We start from the raw sequence: 15,263 nt of genomic DNA on the forward strand, positions 1-15,263 counted from the left end.
ACACCTCACAGACTAAATGGACAGCTGACCACCTCACAGTGCAATACAAGTGTGCAATATTAACCTTAAAAACTAAAAACAGTGTCATTATATAATGTGAAAAATATGTGTGCAATAACCTCAGGTGCAATAAGAGATGTAGAAAACATATTTATATTTTCATTTCATTGTACAGTGTTCCCCTTTGTTATTTTTTTGTATTATATCTTTTCTTTAATACAGTGTATAGCTTCTGTACAGTTTATTTTATTTTACTTAGCTGTTACTACAACCTGTTTTTTTTATTTGTACTTTTCTACTCTTTTTTTTCTTATAATGCTATTCTATTTTATATATAATTTAAACTTTTTTGTAGAAGCTGACTCGGGGAGAAACACACAAAAATTCCTGTGTACCTGTACTGTCCTGTACCTGTGCAGATGGAAATAAACATCTATTCTATTCTATATCGTTCATACTTATATTGTCATTATTATAGTTGTTGGTGATGCCATGCAAAAACCTGGGGCAGCAGTAGCTCTGTCTGTAGGGGTTGGGATCCAATATTGACTGAAAGTATGGAGATTGGTCTGGATGCTTGGAGAGGTGTCAGTTCATTTCCTAAACACTGCCTCCTACTGCTTGGGCTCTCTTTCATGTGCAGGATCCTGGCCTATGTGTGTGTAGCGTGTCCATTGCTCCCTATCCCTCTTCCTGCATTTTATCCCATCTCTCCCCCCCATCCCTTTCCACGCCCGGCGCAGTCTAGGCCTGTGAAGTCTGTTTCATCATGAGCCGGGGATCCAGCCGAAGATTTCTGCCTTTTAATAAGACAGTTTTTTCTAACCACGGTAACTTTTGATGCTTTGCTAAAGTGCTCATGATGGATAGGCCGGATCTTTGTAATATAACAATGAGTAAGGTCTTTTACCTGCTTTTTGTAACATAACAATGAGTAAGGTCTTTTACCTGCTTTTTGTAACATAACAATGAGTAAGGTCTTTTACCTGCTTTTTGTAAAGTGTCTTGAGATAACACTTGTTATGAGTTGACGCTATACAAATAAAAATTGATTAACTGAATTGATTGAGTATTAAAATGCTGGGCCAATAAAACATCATAGAGTACTGTTTCTGTCTGCCCTCCTCTTAGGGGATGCATGTCAGGTTGGTGAACATCCAGCAGTTCAGTGTGACATTAAGATATGATGACAGGATGAGTCTTATTGCTCCTACACTCTAAAGAGGGTCCTTTATAGACGTGTCTCCACTTGGTCACTTACTTCTTCTTCATACTATCACGAAGTTTACACACATTTTCATTTCCCCGTGTAACACCTCTCTGTTCCCATTTTGGTGCCTTTGTTGGAAAGCCCTCTTTAAAATATGACTCATATTGTCATTGTTTCATGTGCTTAACTGTGACGAGAGAAGCTGTTCTGTAAAACATCCTCCTACTTTCGTCATGATGTTCCTCTTCATAGTTTTTCTGAAGTTCAAAGGAATCTGCACACTACTTTAGAATCATGTCCTCACTTCCTCACTGCTGTACTGTCTGGGATATTTCTAATTTTCTTTGTTCAAATTAATAGAGTAGGGACTTTTATAATGGGATTATTTTCAATATGACTTTATTAGCTTCTTTACAGTTGAGTTACGCATCAAAACAGATAGTTTCAATCAATGTATTTTTGTTTTTTAAAGATTTTTTGGGGGGGCTTTTTGTGCCTTTAATGTAGAGATAGGACAGTGGATAGAGTCAGAAATCAGGGAGAGAGAGAGTGGGGGAAAAGACATGCGGGAAAGGAGCCACAGGCTGGATTCGAACCTGGGCCGCCCGCATGGAGGACCACAGCCTCCATACATGGGGCATGCACTAACCACTGCGCCACCAGCGCCCGATATATATTTATTTTTGACACAATTAAAACACCAGCCCTCTCTGTATGACTCTAAACAGAATCATGAAATATAAATAACAAATACAACTTGATCTTATATTACAGGTCACTCCAAGCTGACCGTCTTCTTGAGAAGAAGCCCTCACTGTCCAGCCACAGTTTGAACTCTTGCTTTCCACCGTTTACAGAGAAAAATAACGGTGCCTAAATGTTTCTTTTTGAATGACGGTTGCTCTTGCATCATTGAGTGCTAGCAACAAATAAGGAGATGAGATCAGCCTGTGGCTGCACTCTGGTTTCCTGTCCTTGGTAACTTGAACTCCTTGGCGAGGAGTGCATCAGGTCTCGTCCTGTGACTGTAAGTAAATTGGCTTGGCCTGCTTCCTCAGGCGCTGCTGTGCTCGCAGCTTCCTTCCTTTCTGCGTCGCCAGTCCCATTGGTGGAAGATACGTCTGGGAATAATCAGAGAACAATTAACTGAATTACATTTCTCTACAACACATTAACCCAAACAAACACTGAGAAAAATATACAAAGTGCCTTACAGCTCTTGGATATGGGTTCCTGTAATGTAGACCTGTGAAACAAAAACAAAATGTCAACATGATAAAAACCAATGGAAACATGAATACTAACGAGTCCTGTTCATGTCCGACACTACAGCTGTTTCTTTTTCTCTTACCTGTCGAAGAAATAACTACCACTCATGCTGCAGGCTCTGCTTTTGTTCTGCAGAATTGTATTATTTCCAAAAACATTCAGCAGGTCAGTGTTTACTCCTCTAATGCTACCTTGGAATGACTCGAGACCTTCAGCAGAGCCTGCTCACTCAGGGACAAATACTTAACCACACTGTGCTCGACCTTACACCTGTGACCAAAAGTAACACTAAGCTTCACTGTCTGAGGTTTGTAGCAGGAAGCAGTATTGTTTGTGCATGAAAATATAATGGTTGAGTGTTAAAGTGGGCACAATTTCACACGTTTACTTTAATTAAATACAAAACTTTCCAACAGGACAAATGAAAATGTTGATCGAAACATGAAAATATGAGTATTTCTGTTAGCTGACCTGAGTTAGATACAGCTTAGTCAGGACGAATGTAAAGCAACTTAAAGGTCCCATATTATGCTTTTTCTGGTTTTATATGCTCTTTAGTGTGTTTTCCAAGTGTCCTGTGCATGTTTAGGCACATCTATGTGCAAAAATTAAAAGTCCTCGGAAACGCGGCTTCTCCTACGTCCTCCTGTTAGCTGTTGAATTGCCCCCCGGGGACAAATAAAGTTTTTTGAATTGAATTGAATTGTAGCATTAGCTGCATGTAACGCTCGGTTCTAGCCCCCCTCGATAAAAATGTGTCAGTCATTGTCAGTGTGATGTCACTGATCTAAGTCCATTGGCTCGTTGTGGAAAGCCCTGCAGCTCATGTTGAAATTTCCGAGACGCATGCTGAGCAACTGACCAATAACGACAGAGCGGATCGGCAGACCAATCAGAGCAGACTTGGCCTCAGCAGAGTGTAGCTGACGGACTCAGAGCGTAGAGGGAGCAAGGAGGAGCAGTACATGAAAACAGACACTTTTTTCAGACTTTATCTATTGTGAACGTACAAAAGTAGATACATAGATTAAATATACAAACCCCAAAAAGGGCAGAATATGGGCTCTTTAAAGCATCTCTCCCCTCTTACCTATTTCTATCCTTGCTTCACATTCTTCTAAACACTTCTTTACTGATTCTTGATCCTTCAGCTGAGAAGGAAAACACAGAAAGAAAAGGTTACTCCTACAAACGTCCTTATAAATACTACTTTTTCCATTTCTGTGAGCATTGTAGTTATTTTTGTCAACACCTGCTGGTTCTGTCTGAACAATGTGCGCGCCTCCTGAAGGATGTATTTTCTCTCCGTCTCTGTGTCTCCTGTAACTCCACTCTGGGCCTGCCAGGTTCGAGCAATGCGAAACACTCGCATGTACAGGGACAACACGGTGCTGCGAGTGGACGCCGTCATCTGGGCTCAGAAACAACTGTAATCGGAAATTTCAAAGAATTTATGTATTTTAATGTGGGCCGTCAAACAATATATTTCTTAATCGCGATTAATTGCCAAATTGTTTTAGTTAATTGAGACTCATGGTATTTTTTATTTAATCCTTTATTTCACATGACAGCCCTCATTTTAATATATTTATACATTTTAATTAGTTCAAATACATTTTGTTTGCAAAGATGTTAACACTAATGCTTCAGTCTATTTAAGTCACTTTGATCGTTCATGTGCCCTTAAGGACACTGTGTCACACAACATTATTAATCTGTTAAACATTTACACATATGACCAAATAACAGAAAAGAAAATGGAAAAACAGCCTCTTGGTGTTTTCAGGGTCCGAGTTGTGATCTGTGTTTCCCTCCTGGGGAAAAATCTTCTGTTCGACCCCTTTGGACGAATGAATGTAACAACCTTTTTGGTACTTCAATACCTATTAATACCCTTTGAAACCAAGAGTTTAGAAACGATACGATCTTAGTTATTTTGATGATTGCATCGAAAGTTACTGAAGCTTTAAAGAAACCTACTGATATTCAGTCATATTTTAACCAAAGTAAAACACAAATACACTGGAAATGTTGCCAAAGTTAACCAGACTTTGATTGTATTTGAGCAATGAAGACAGATGTGCATTGCTTGGTAATTAAAACAAGAAATTATCAAATACTGAGTGCTCAGACCTGCCTTTTAGCTGCCTCAGTATTGACATTGTTGGAGAATCATAACAGAAGTTTAAAAATGTGGAATTGTGATAAGATAACTCTACTCTGTACATTGTGGATGTTTTGCTGTCATCTTCTTATTCCAATGAAGAATTTGGAACACCATGGACCATCTATGGCAGCATCATTGTTTCCCAGAAACTATTACTTACATAAATTATCATCAGATAACCTTTGTATAGTGTCTTACTACATTTCTGGTCATTTGAGAACTATAGGAATTTCTCTGTATAATTTGAGCAAAACAGATGGAAATAAAACAGCCATGGTCTACCAAAAAAAAGGCAAATAATATAAGAAGTAACATATTTTAAGTTGTGATATGTCAATGCCTTTTTAAAACAACAATGCAATTAATCAAACAAGTCCAGTTGACAGTCTCTGGATGTAGCTAAGGCTTATGTTCCCGTCTTTTAACACTGGATGTCACTATTACCAAACACAGCCTTGAGTAACTAGTATATGACTGAATGTACAAAATGACGTTTATTCTCTCATTTGTAATGAGATAAAGGAAAGAATAACGCCATAAAACCAGTTTATCCGTATTAAAATCCCAGACGAAAATCCCACGCAATACTTTGGCTTCACTTGTCAACATCAAGCTAGCTTTCCTGGAGCCATAATAAATATGTACAGTTAAGAACGGAGTGTAATTCATAGAAAGAAATCACTGTCATCCACATTAATGACTTGTATTACCATTTTCTATACGCTTGCTTAACAATGATTTAATATAACAATGACCTACCGACTGTGTCTGGAGAAGCTGGACATCAGACAGAGCAGCAGAAACACATTTGTCGCCGGATGATGACGTTTCTTTGAACTGTCTTCTAAACAGGGGAGAAAACTAAGATATTAAACGCACATAAAGTCCGACTTTTAAAGTGGTTGCAAAAAATTCAGGTTTACTTTAAAATACCCAGTCTTAGTCATTTATGGTACGTTTCAAGGGTTTTGAAACGTTTTATGGAGTTCAATATTAATTTCTTAAGTGTATCTGAAAAAAGGTAATCCGCAAAATTCTATACTTCTGTAAAATAATTTACAGTAATTTAACCATGTGGATGTTGTGTTTAAACGTATGAGGGACAAGTATAAATAAATAAATAAATAAATGTTGGGAGAAATGCATACAATAATGTATAAATAAATAAATAATTAAATAAATGCATCAATAAATATATAAATGCTGAAAACAATACATCAATGAATAAGTAATAAATACACTTGTTGATGAAAAAGGCTATTTATATATTTTTACATGTATTTATTCATTTATTAGCCTATTTCTACAGTTATATATGTATCAATGCATACATTTCCACATTAATTGAGTTATTAATTTATTTCCGTATTTTTACATTTACACATCTATTTATTTCTGTGTCCAGGTCGTAAGAGGAAAAGTATATATGTAAATTTGCTTCTGTCTGTTTTTCAAATTTGACCAATCCTACTTCAGTAATGTTAGGACAGCCCACTTAATTTACTTTTCCTTGTACAAGATGGACACAGAAATACATAAATAAATGAATATATTTATTTATATAATAATTTTTATATGAATTTATGCATTTATTTATTTATATATATATATATATATTTATTGATGTATTTATTGATGTATTTATTTAATTATTTATTTATTTATACATTATTGTATGCATTTCTCCCAACATGTATTTATTTATTTATTATGTTTTATATGAATTGATGCATTTATTTATTTATATATATATTTATTTATATATTTATTGATGTATTTATTTATTTAATTATTTATTTATACATTATTGTATGCATTTCTCCCAACATTTATTTATTTATTAATTTGTATATGAATTGATGCATTTATTTATATATATATATATATATTTATTTATTTATTGATGCATTTATTTAATTATTTATTTATTTATACATTATTGTATGCATTTCTCCCAACATTTATTTATTTATACTTTAGTCATTTTTTGTCCTTCATATGGAATTGAAGAAGTGTGTTGTCGTTGTGATCACTGTGAGATCAGCTGTTGGTCGCTTGTAGGCAGGAAGTGATGCAGATCCACAGTGTAGCTCCACTCATTGACTAAAAGGGGGAAGCACAAAGAAATTGGCTACTTAAGCTGGAGATGGTCTTTTTAATCACTCAGTAGATCGCATATAGTTCAGAATTAACTGAAGAGCACACACTGGTTGCCAGTTTTTTTTATTAATCAATATTTAAAAAGCGAAGTCACACTCGACATTGATGTGGAAGTTTTTGTGTGCTACATGCTAACTAGTTAGCATTCTGAGTTAACGCGACGAGTTTCCCTCAGTTCATTTCTTGTCGTTTACGCTTCCTTGGCCAACTTAAATAACTACTTAATTTGTTACTGGCACATCTGAAGTGATGTACACCCAGGTCCCCACAAAAGGATCACCCGAAAAGGTAAGCTTCTTTTGGAGGATAATTGTAGTTCTTGGTGTTTTAATCGAAAGACCTAGCTTAGCCGATAGCTAACTTTAAGTAAACCGAGCTGATGCTAGCTAGCTATGGCGACGTCGTCGGAGGCAGACAGTTTCTATGTAAATGTCGAGATGTCTAGTGAATTAACAACAGCTCATCATCAAGTACCCCTTAGTTTTAATGAATGGCTGAAATATGCTGTGGTAATTGTTTCTCAAACCTTTGTTTACATGACATTTTGGGTGTTTTGCATGTGCTGTTAAGCTCTCTTGATCCTGTTTGAGCTAACCCGACATAACTTCAAATCAAATCAATGTCTTCTAATGTTAGTTTACCTACTTAACTTAACTGAGGTTTAGTGTCGACAGCATTGTTGAAGATATACCACTTAAGTAGGCTTAATTAATTTGTTGTAGGTCCCAGTTTTGGACTAACAATTTAGCTTATTCTAAGTATTGGCTTTGGCTAACATAGGCTGCTAGCTTGTGGAGGAAGATATGTGTATATTTGGGTTAATAAATGGGCCATCAGATGTTTGTCAGGTAAAGTTTGTCAGAGTGAGCCAGTGAGACATTTGTCTGGACATGCCCAGAGTCATGATCAGCACAGTGGGTTTGCTCCAATGCTGTCTGTACGTTTTCTTCATTAATATTAAACCATTAGTCTTGGTTTGGTAATGTTTAAATCAAAGCAAATGTTTTCCAGATTATACTAGTAGCTGTTTTGAAAACTGACTTCATGAGTTGTATTTCAGTCCAAAGTGTGTCTGTGCCCTGTGACAGGTCTGTTATTGGACACTCACCTTCTCAACTCTTAACACAAGAGCTTAAGTTTACAATACATTTTACATTTTCACTCTAAAACCTTCAAAATCCTCTCCTTTGTAGTTATATTTCAGACATTGAACAATCCTGGGCTAATACCAGCTGTTTTGTTGTGCTCATATTACTTTTTCATTGCTTGTTTACAAAAATAGCCTTACAGGTTTTGGTATGATGAGCTATCACTTTCTGCTTATGATGACAAGATAATGTGTCTTTTCAGCACTGCGGATGTCAAGGTCACAAAGATGGAGCTGAATAGAAAGACACTCTGATCCATGGCCAATGCCATCTGAGGGACTCTGTGTAAGTTATATCAGTTAATCAATGTTTGTTTACCTTTACCTTTTGTGTAAAGATGTGTATGTGTGTGGCTATGATAGAAACAATATTATGAACATGAATTGTATTAACATGAATTGTATTGGTAAAATCAAGCTACTTCAACAAACACTGAGCTGGGAAAAGCATAATGTCGAAGCCCTGAAAACGTTGACTTGTTTCTGTTTTCTTCATAGCAGTTGTCTACATTGCAATGATGTATGTTCTCGTTTCCCCTAGCAACTACTATTTAGAGTAGAGAAGAAGAACTGGTTCAGTTTTTTGTGTGTAAACAAAAACACTTACCCCTTTACCCCAAAAACACTTTACCCCAAGCCATTTAATTGAAGCTGCCAAAATGTCAGCTGTCAGTGTTTCCCGATAAGATGGTTTATTAAATTAAAATGTAGGTCAATTAATGCTCTTAATGCTGGGATGTAATCGTACTGCCTAATCTAGAGTCTATTTAAATCCCCCATTGCCAAATAAGAATTGTTTAGTATTAAAGCAAAAAGCTCAAGAAACTCTTCTAGTATGAAGATCAATTTGATTAGACACGTTTCGGCCTGTGGCCTTCATCAGGGTCATCCAAGACCACAAGCTGGAACGTGTCGGTCTAATCAAGTTTATCACATTGATCTTCATACTACAAGAGTTGCTGGAGCTTTTTGACCGCTTCAAGCCTTTTACTCTTCATGCACCTTAGTAGTTGGTGGAGTTGTGCCAGGAAACCTTACTATGCTTCTTTGTGATAAAGCAAATCAGAGAGAAGTTGTGAGAAACATAGATTTCAAAACCAATGTGTTATACTGTTCACAGGATCATCATTAAGGGAAATGTCAATCAATTATGTTAGTAGGCTTATAAAGAGATCAACTTATACAAATGTAGTCATATTTGAATGGCTCCAAGAAAGACACAAGAGGGCTGATTTAAGTTGAGTAGTGATTACTCACACAAAGCATTTCTATTTCAGAAAGTTTCTGAGGTTAATCATTATGTTTTCCTTCAGTTGAGTTTGTAGTGTTTCTATGGTGATATACATTCTCTGAATAAGTATAAGCTGTTGTTTTATTTTCTTTTAACCTTTTAAAGTCTGCAGTGCCCCACCTGCATTGTGACTAATTTGGCAGAGGTAGCTTAATGTCTTGACCTTCAGCATTTAAAAAATCCCCCATAGTCCATTTTTTAAGTGTGGATCTTGACCTTTGACCTACCCACTGTGAGTAAGGCTCCCTTGGTTTCGATCCAAACTCTATGAAAATTGAAAATGTTCTTGTTGTTCTTCTCCTCAGGCCTGAGGGCATGTTGAGACGTCCTGCCAGACCAGAGCAGAGGCGTCCAGGTGGTTCCGACGGGGACTGAAGGTGAGAAGACCGACGTGGGACCAGGGAGGAAGACATGGGCCAGTGTGTCACCAAGTGTAAGAACCCGACGTCCTCGCTCGGCAGCAAGAGTGGAGACAAGGAGAGCGGCTCCAAGTCCCACCACAAGAAAGGTGGCGGCGGGGGCCACAAGGACGAGCCCAGCGCCCCATGTAGCAAAGCCACCAGCGAGCTGTCGAATGGCACCAAGGCCCCGGAGGTCACCGTGGAGACGCCCGTCATTCCTGCAGTGATGGGGGAGCCCCGCAAGGACGAGAGTCTGGATGGAGACGGGCTGTCACTGATGCGCATCGAAGAGCTGTTCTGCTGCTACAAGGACAAACACGAAGACGCCATCCTGGAGGAAGGGATGGAGAGCTTTTGTAACGACCTGTGTGTGGATCCTGCAGAGTTTCGGGTGCTTGTTCTTGCCTGGAAGTTTCAAGCAGCTACCATGTGCAAGTTTACAAGGTAAGGTGGAGTTTTTTGGGGAATGGGGCGTGTTCTTGTCACTGGTATTTGTTGATCAGGATGAACTAGCATAACGACTGCTCAACTATAGGTTATAGTAGATGACTAAAGATACTTAAACCCAGATGACCCAAAAACATAGTTCATTATTTCCTTTGCAAATTTAAAGCTGAACAAGATGCAGCTTTCAAGTATCTGCCAACACTCGTGGAGATGATCACAGACTGCTTTAAGTCACATGTGCTAAATCTTGCCTCTTGATATTAGTTTTATATTTGCCATTTCTGTTAGACACAAACTATAAAGTGTCAATATTCCTGTTCTCTGATTTTTAGATTCAATGTCTACCCATAAAATGTCAAAATACAAAAAGTAAACTAAAGTGAATTCTCCCATCAGATCTTTAATGTAACATAATGGGAAACCACAGTTTTTGATTTTAATTAACAAAGCTGTCCAATTAAATCCATAAGACCTTTCATTTTGATTCAAGGGCCTGAGATCGATTTCAAAGTTACACATCACAGAAAAAAAAAAGCAGATTTACTTTTTTATGTTTGATTGCAAGTGTTTCGTCGTCATTTAACTTTAAAGGCCTCTGATTACCTTTGAATGCTGAACATAAATATGCATGTTTCTTTTTCATTTGTGTTAATAGTCCACTTACAGATACATAAAAATCAAACATTTCACATCTTTACACTGGTCCATTTCACACAATTAAAGTCAAACAATCAGCCCAAGGCTTATTTCTGCTTACCCTATACAACCCTTAATATAACCCAGGACATCAACAATACAAAAAAAAGCGGATGAGCTCTAAATTGTTCTAAATAAAAGCGCTTTGAAAAGATGACTATATAGACGGATGTTTTGGACAACCGATCGATATATGGATCCATGTTGACATGCATGTGTGTTTTTGACCGTGTGTAATTGAGCCATGCATACGAGACAACTTAAACAAAGATCCGACTTCAACTCTGTCCTTACTTCACTCGACAGTGTGAGCTCTCAGGTCGTGCCCGACAATCGTACAGTTAGGCTGTGGCTCAGTGGTAGAGTCTGTCATCTTTCAAACAGAAGGTCACGGGATCGATACCCACCTCCTGCAGCCACATGTCGAAGTGTCCTTGGGCAAGACACTGAAGCCCAAATTGCTCCCACTGCTGCTTGATCAGTGTGTGAATGTGTATGTTTCAGTTCATCAGAGCCTTCATCAGGGTCTGACCCTGATCTCTGAAGAGTTAGTCCTGCACACATTTTTAACTTAATCTATAGCCATGGACTAATATAGGCTTTTTATTTTTTGTAACACAACAGAGAGCCTTAGATATTTTTTTTATGTTGGCCAACTATTCTCTTCAGAGGACTTTTATTTCATTCAAGCAACAAACATTTACTGTGTTGTCATTGTTCTAATACAAATTCCACATCAACACTTTTATTCTGACATAACAATATTTCAAAAAGTGGTTTGCTTTTAAACACATCTCTAAACACAGATTGATTTTAACCTGATTTCTGGTTGGAATTGAAACCTTTTTGTGATAAGGAGAACATCACCCCAACTGCTGTGCAGTATGTTAACTCGAGTCCTCTACCGATTTACTAATCAAGCTGTAAATAGAACATTTGGGCATCCCGAGAACATTTTGGACAAATTCCAAACATTTCATCTTTTCAAAGAAACTCGTTTAAGAAGAAAGTAAATGAAAGCTGTAATAAAGATAAACTTTATTGATCTCCCATGGGGGAATTTTTTTCATTACAACAGCTCAAGAAAACAGGAAACAGGAATATAATTATTAAAAATAACAAGTTAAAAATCAAACATATGTACATCAGTTAAATAAAGGCAGAGAAAAATACAGTAATAGAATAATACCAGGTATGTACACTTCCACTTTTGGAAAGAGTTATTATTAAAAACACACAGTGTGTAGCATTATTGATATGCGGTATAATAAGAGGTGCATAATTGAAAACGCGTGATGACTAAACAAAGTAGCTGGAAACAATTAAGTTAATGTATCTATTGTAAATTTGAATACTGAAACTGTTTTCAGCCAGTACATGCCTGATCCCATTAAACCAAAATTTTGCTGTGTTTATAACTAGCTTGATGCATGATGACTTCTGCTCTATCCACAGAGTCATCTTCTACCCCCTCTGCAGTTTGACCCTATAGGCTTCTGTCTTATACTATGTAGTGGTCTTTTCATCTACCCCACCTCGAACACAGTTATTAACGCCTCAACTAAACCGAACATGCACACAAACAAATAGTTTTCTAGTGGCAGCAGGTATGGTTGCACACAGGAAATGGATCCTGCTGTACTCTCCCACTCTGCAGCCAGTGTAAGAGATGAATAGGGCTGCCTGCTGGCCGGGCACTACTCACTACTCCCCCCCCCTCCGATTCTTAACTCAGCACTTTTTCATCCAGAGGCTTTGGACAACACTGCACTTTGGTTACTGACCTGTTTCATTGTCAACGGATGCTTACTGAAGCTGTTTATTTAACATTTGGCTTTTGAGGCCTGTGCTGTTGTAGTGTAAGTAAAGCAGGACATATTCCTGGGTTGAAATTATTTTCCAGTCAAACTGAGAGGGATGTAAAAAAAAAACCCAAAAAACAGCACAATGCAGATGGAGAATACAGTTAGTCAGCTATAAATCCTCGATATCTGAAATGATGGAAATACATGTCAATCCATATGACAGTGCCTAAGTTATCACCTCAAGGTAACAAACGCCCTCAGATTTAGTGAGGAAATCATTCTCTCCATACCTTCAGTATCAGTCACAGTATCCAGAAAGTCTTTGTTGGAGGTTTGCACTTGAACCATTTTTGAGTTACTGCTTGTAATGGAATGGTTTTAACATCCGCTAATGGGAACAAAACAGCAACATTTCTAAACCTCAAAGGTTACTCTCTTCATCCGTAATATAATTCTGTATCCTTTATTTCAGTATCACTGATGCGTCAACATTTTGACTTTGTGTCTCCAGGAAGGAATTCATTGATGGCTGCAGGGCCGTCAAAGCAGACAGCCTGGAAGGCATCTGCTCACGTTTCCCCTGCATGCTGTTGGATGCCCAGGGCGAGGAAAACTTCAAGGACCTCTACCGCTTCACCTTCCAGTTCGGCCTGGACGCCGATGAGGGTCAACGGTCACTGCAGCGTGACATTGCGATCGCCCTGTGGCGCCTAGTTTTCACCCAGGACACACCTGCGATCCTGGAGCGCTGGCTGGACTTCCTGGCAGAGAACCCCTCAGGTATTCGGGGCATCTCGAGGGACACATGGAACATGTTCCTCAATTTCACCCAGGCCATTGGGCCTGATCTGAGCAACTACAGCGAGGACGAGGCCTGGCCCAGCCTCTTTGACACGTTCGTGGAATGGGAGCTGGAGCGCAGGAAAAAAGAGGAGGAACAGGCACTGAAGGCGAGAGAGGACGAGGGGAAGTGTACTGAGACAGAGTGTTCCCCCACCACAGACAGACATGAAACAGAGGGAAGCCGCGGCTCACAGACGTGGGGAGGCCACTGACCAGGAAACATTCAATATTTTTAAGGGAGGGAAGGATGTGACCTACCTGTGAACTGTGCATCTGTGAATCATTGGATGAATATTAGTATTACAAGGACAGCTGTTCATTTGGCTCTCCTTTTCTGTCGGGGTGGGATTCCTGCTTGCAACCTTGTTTTTTTGGTTTTTGAAAGGGCTCTAAGAACTGTTATGTTTTAAGCACTTCTATTTAAGTTATTGTTTTACTTTTTCTCCTCCCATGAGTGTTTTTAGTAACTGGACATGTGGTCCATTTTAACATATACCTACCTACCATAACCCAGCGGTTAGCTCATTTAAGGCTTGGTTTCAATACAGGTGTCAAAAAGCCATAAACTTCCCCACATTTATCACATAGACAGTTAATTTTGAATAAGTAACACTGCTTATATTTTTTGTGCAAGGAACTAGTTGATAATAAATAAGAAGGGAAATTTGGCAGACCTGTGGACAAATAATTATCCATCTACAAAATACGAGATTTGTGTGTCATGGTCATTGAACTCGACTTGATTTAGCTAATTCCGATGGATTGTATGTTTTTATCTTGCAGTGCTGTGAATATTAATTGATTGCACATACAGTATATTGCCTTTACAACTGTTGGGCTGCAATATTGCAGTAATGGATTACAGTTCTGTCATAAGGGCATTCCATTTTTAATTTACTACAAATTGTAATTTGCATTAAAAAACACATTGGTTACCACAGACCCACACTCTTCTGCGTTGAGTATTTGAGTGCTGCTCGTGCAGTTAGCAGCTTAGCATGTTTAAGCAGCTTTTTGTGCTCCTTTGACCTTTAGCATAAACCATCTTAACGTCCACTTATTTTCAAGAAGCGGTTAAGTGTTGATGACACAATGATGCTGGCTTTTCTCTTGGATTCCTTATTTGAGGAAATCTGGTACACAACAATTTGGCTGAACTAGGTCTTGGTGCATTAATTTATCACCATTAACAGTGGGCCACCTCACAATGCTTTCATTGTTTACCTTCATGACTTCAAGATAGTCACATCCCTGAACTACTATATTAACAGAAACAATCTCTGCATACTCCACAAATAATGTTGACTGCTGCTGGTGATGGTTGTAATGGAGCGCACAAAAAACCAATGGCATGCTTTGTGGATATACATGCAATGTTTTGCAGAGAGATTGATGTCAACCACATTATTTCTATTTTAAACCTTTTCCAACTGTAGGTGGGTCTCACAGTATAGCCCAGGGTGTTTTGAGATGAGTGAATGAGTATTAACGAGACATGCTGGCTAATCAAGAGTCTGCAATATGGGTCCAGTGTGGAAAGAAGGGTGGCCATAACCTGCTCTGTTTGGTTTACATCTAAAATGGTTTTATTTCAGACCTCTTTGTCCTTTTTATATAAAATGTATTGATTTATAATAAATAAAAACAGTGTTGAACTTTTGACTGTTTGAAATTGAAATCTTTATAAGTACTTCCTGCTTTTTCATGCTCATTGACATACCACTGTGCTCCAGATGTGTGCAGCTTTGCAGATCTCTTGTCTGGACACTGGAGAAGCTAAGGGAGGGAGTGGACAGGCTGGGGGCGTGGCTCACCCTGATGCGACTG

General features: G+C 38.3%; 2 protein-coding genes across 2 annotated transcripts; one reads left to right on the top strand and one right to left on the bottom strand.

The window, feature by feature from the left end:
* Window positions 1-1,592: 1,592 nt before the first annotated feature.
* Window positions 1,593-3,926, bottom strand: lyrm1 (LYR motif containing 1). Its single transcript, XM_061028483.1, has 4 exons — window positions 3,732-3,926; window positions 3,570-3,630; window positions 2,425-2,456; window positions 1,593-2,331 (listed from the first exon to the last, which is right to left on the bottom strand). Exons 1-4 carry the CDS (start codon window positions 3,888-3,890, stop codon window positions 2,218-2,220), a joined length of 366 nt encoding a protein of 121 aa, XP_060884466.1. The 5' UTR covers window positions 3,891-3,926; the 3' UTR covers window positions 1,593-2,217.
* A 2,767-nt stretch (window positions 3,927-6,693) lies between these two features.
* dcun1d3 (defective in cullin neddylation 1 domain containing 3) lies at window positions 6,694-15,095 on the top strand. Its single transcript, XM_061027969.1, has 4 exons — window positions 6,694-7,094; window positions 8,157-8,239; window positions 9,550-10,089; window positions 13,105-15,095. The coding sequence occupies exons 3-4, from the start codon at window positions 9,656-9,658 to the stop codon at window positions 13,646-13,648; spliced, it is 978 nt and encodes a 325-aa protein (XP_060883952.1). The 5' UTR covers window positions 6,694-7,094; window positions 8,157-8,239; window positions 9,550-9,655; the 3' UTR covers window positions 13,649-15,095.
* Window positions 15,096-15,263: the final 168 nt, after the last annotated feature.

The sequence above is a fragment of the Labrus mixtus genome, chromosome 21, assembly GCF_963584025.1.
Source record: "Labrus mixtus chromosome 21, fLabMix1.1, whole genome shotgun sequence".
In the NCBI taxonomy this organism is placed as follows: domain Eukaryota; kingdom Metazoa; phylum Chordata; class Actinopteri; order Labriformes; family Labridae; genus Labrus; species Labrus mixtus.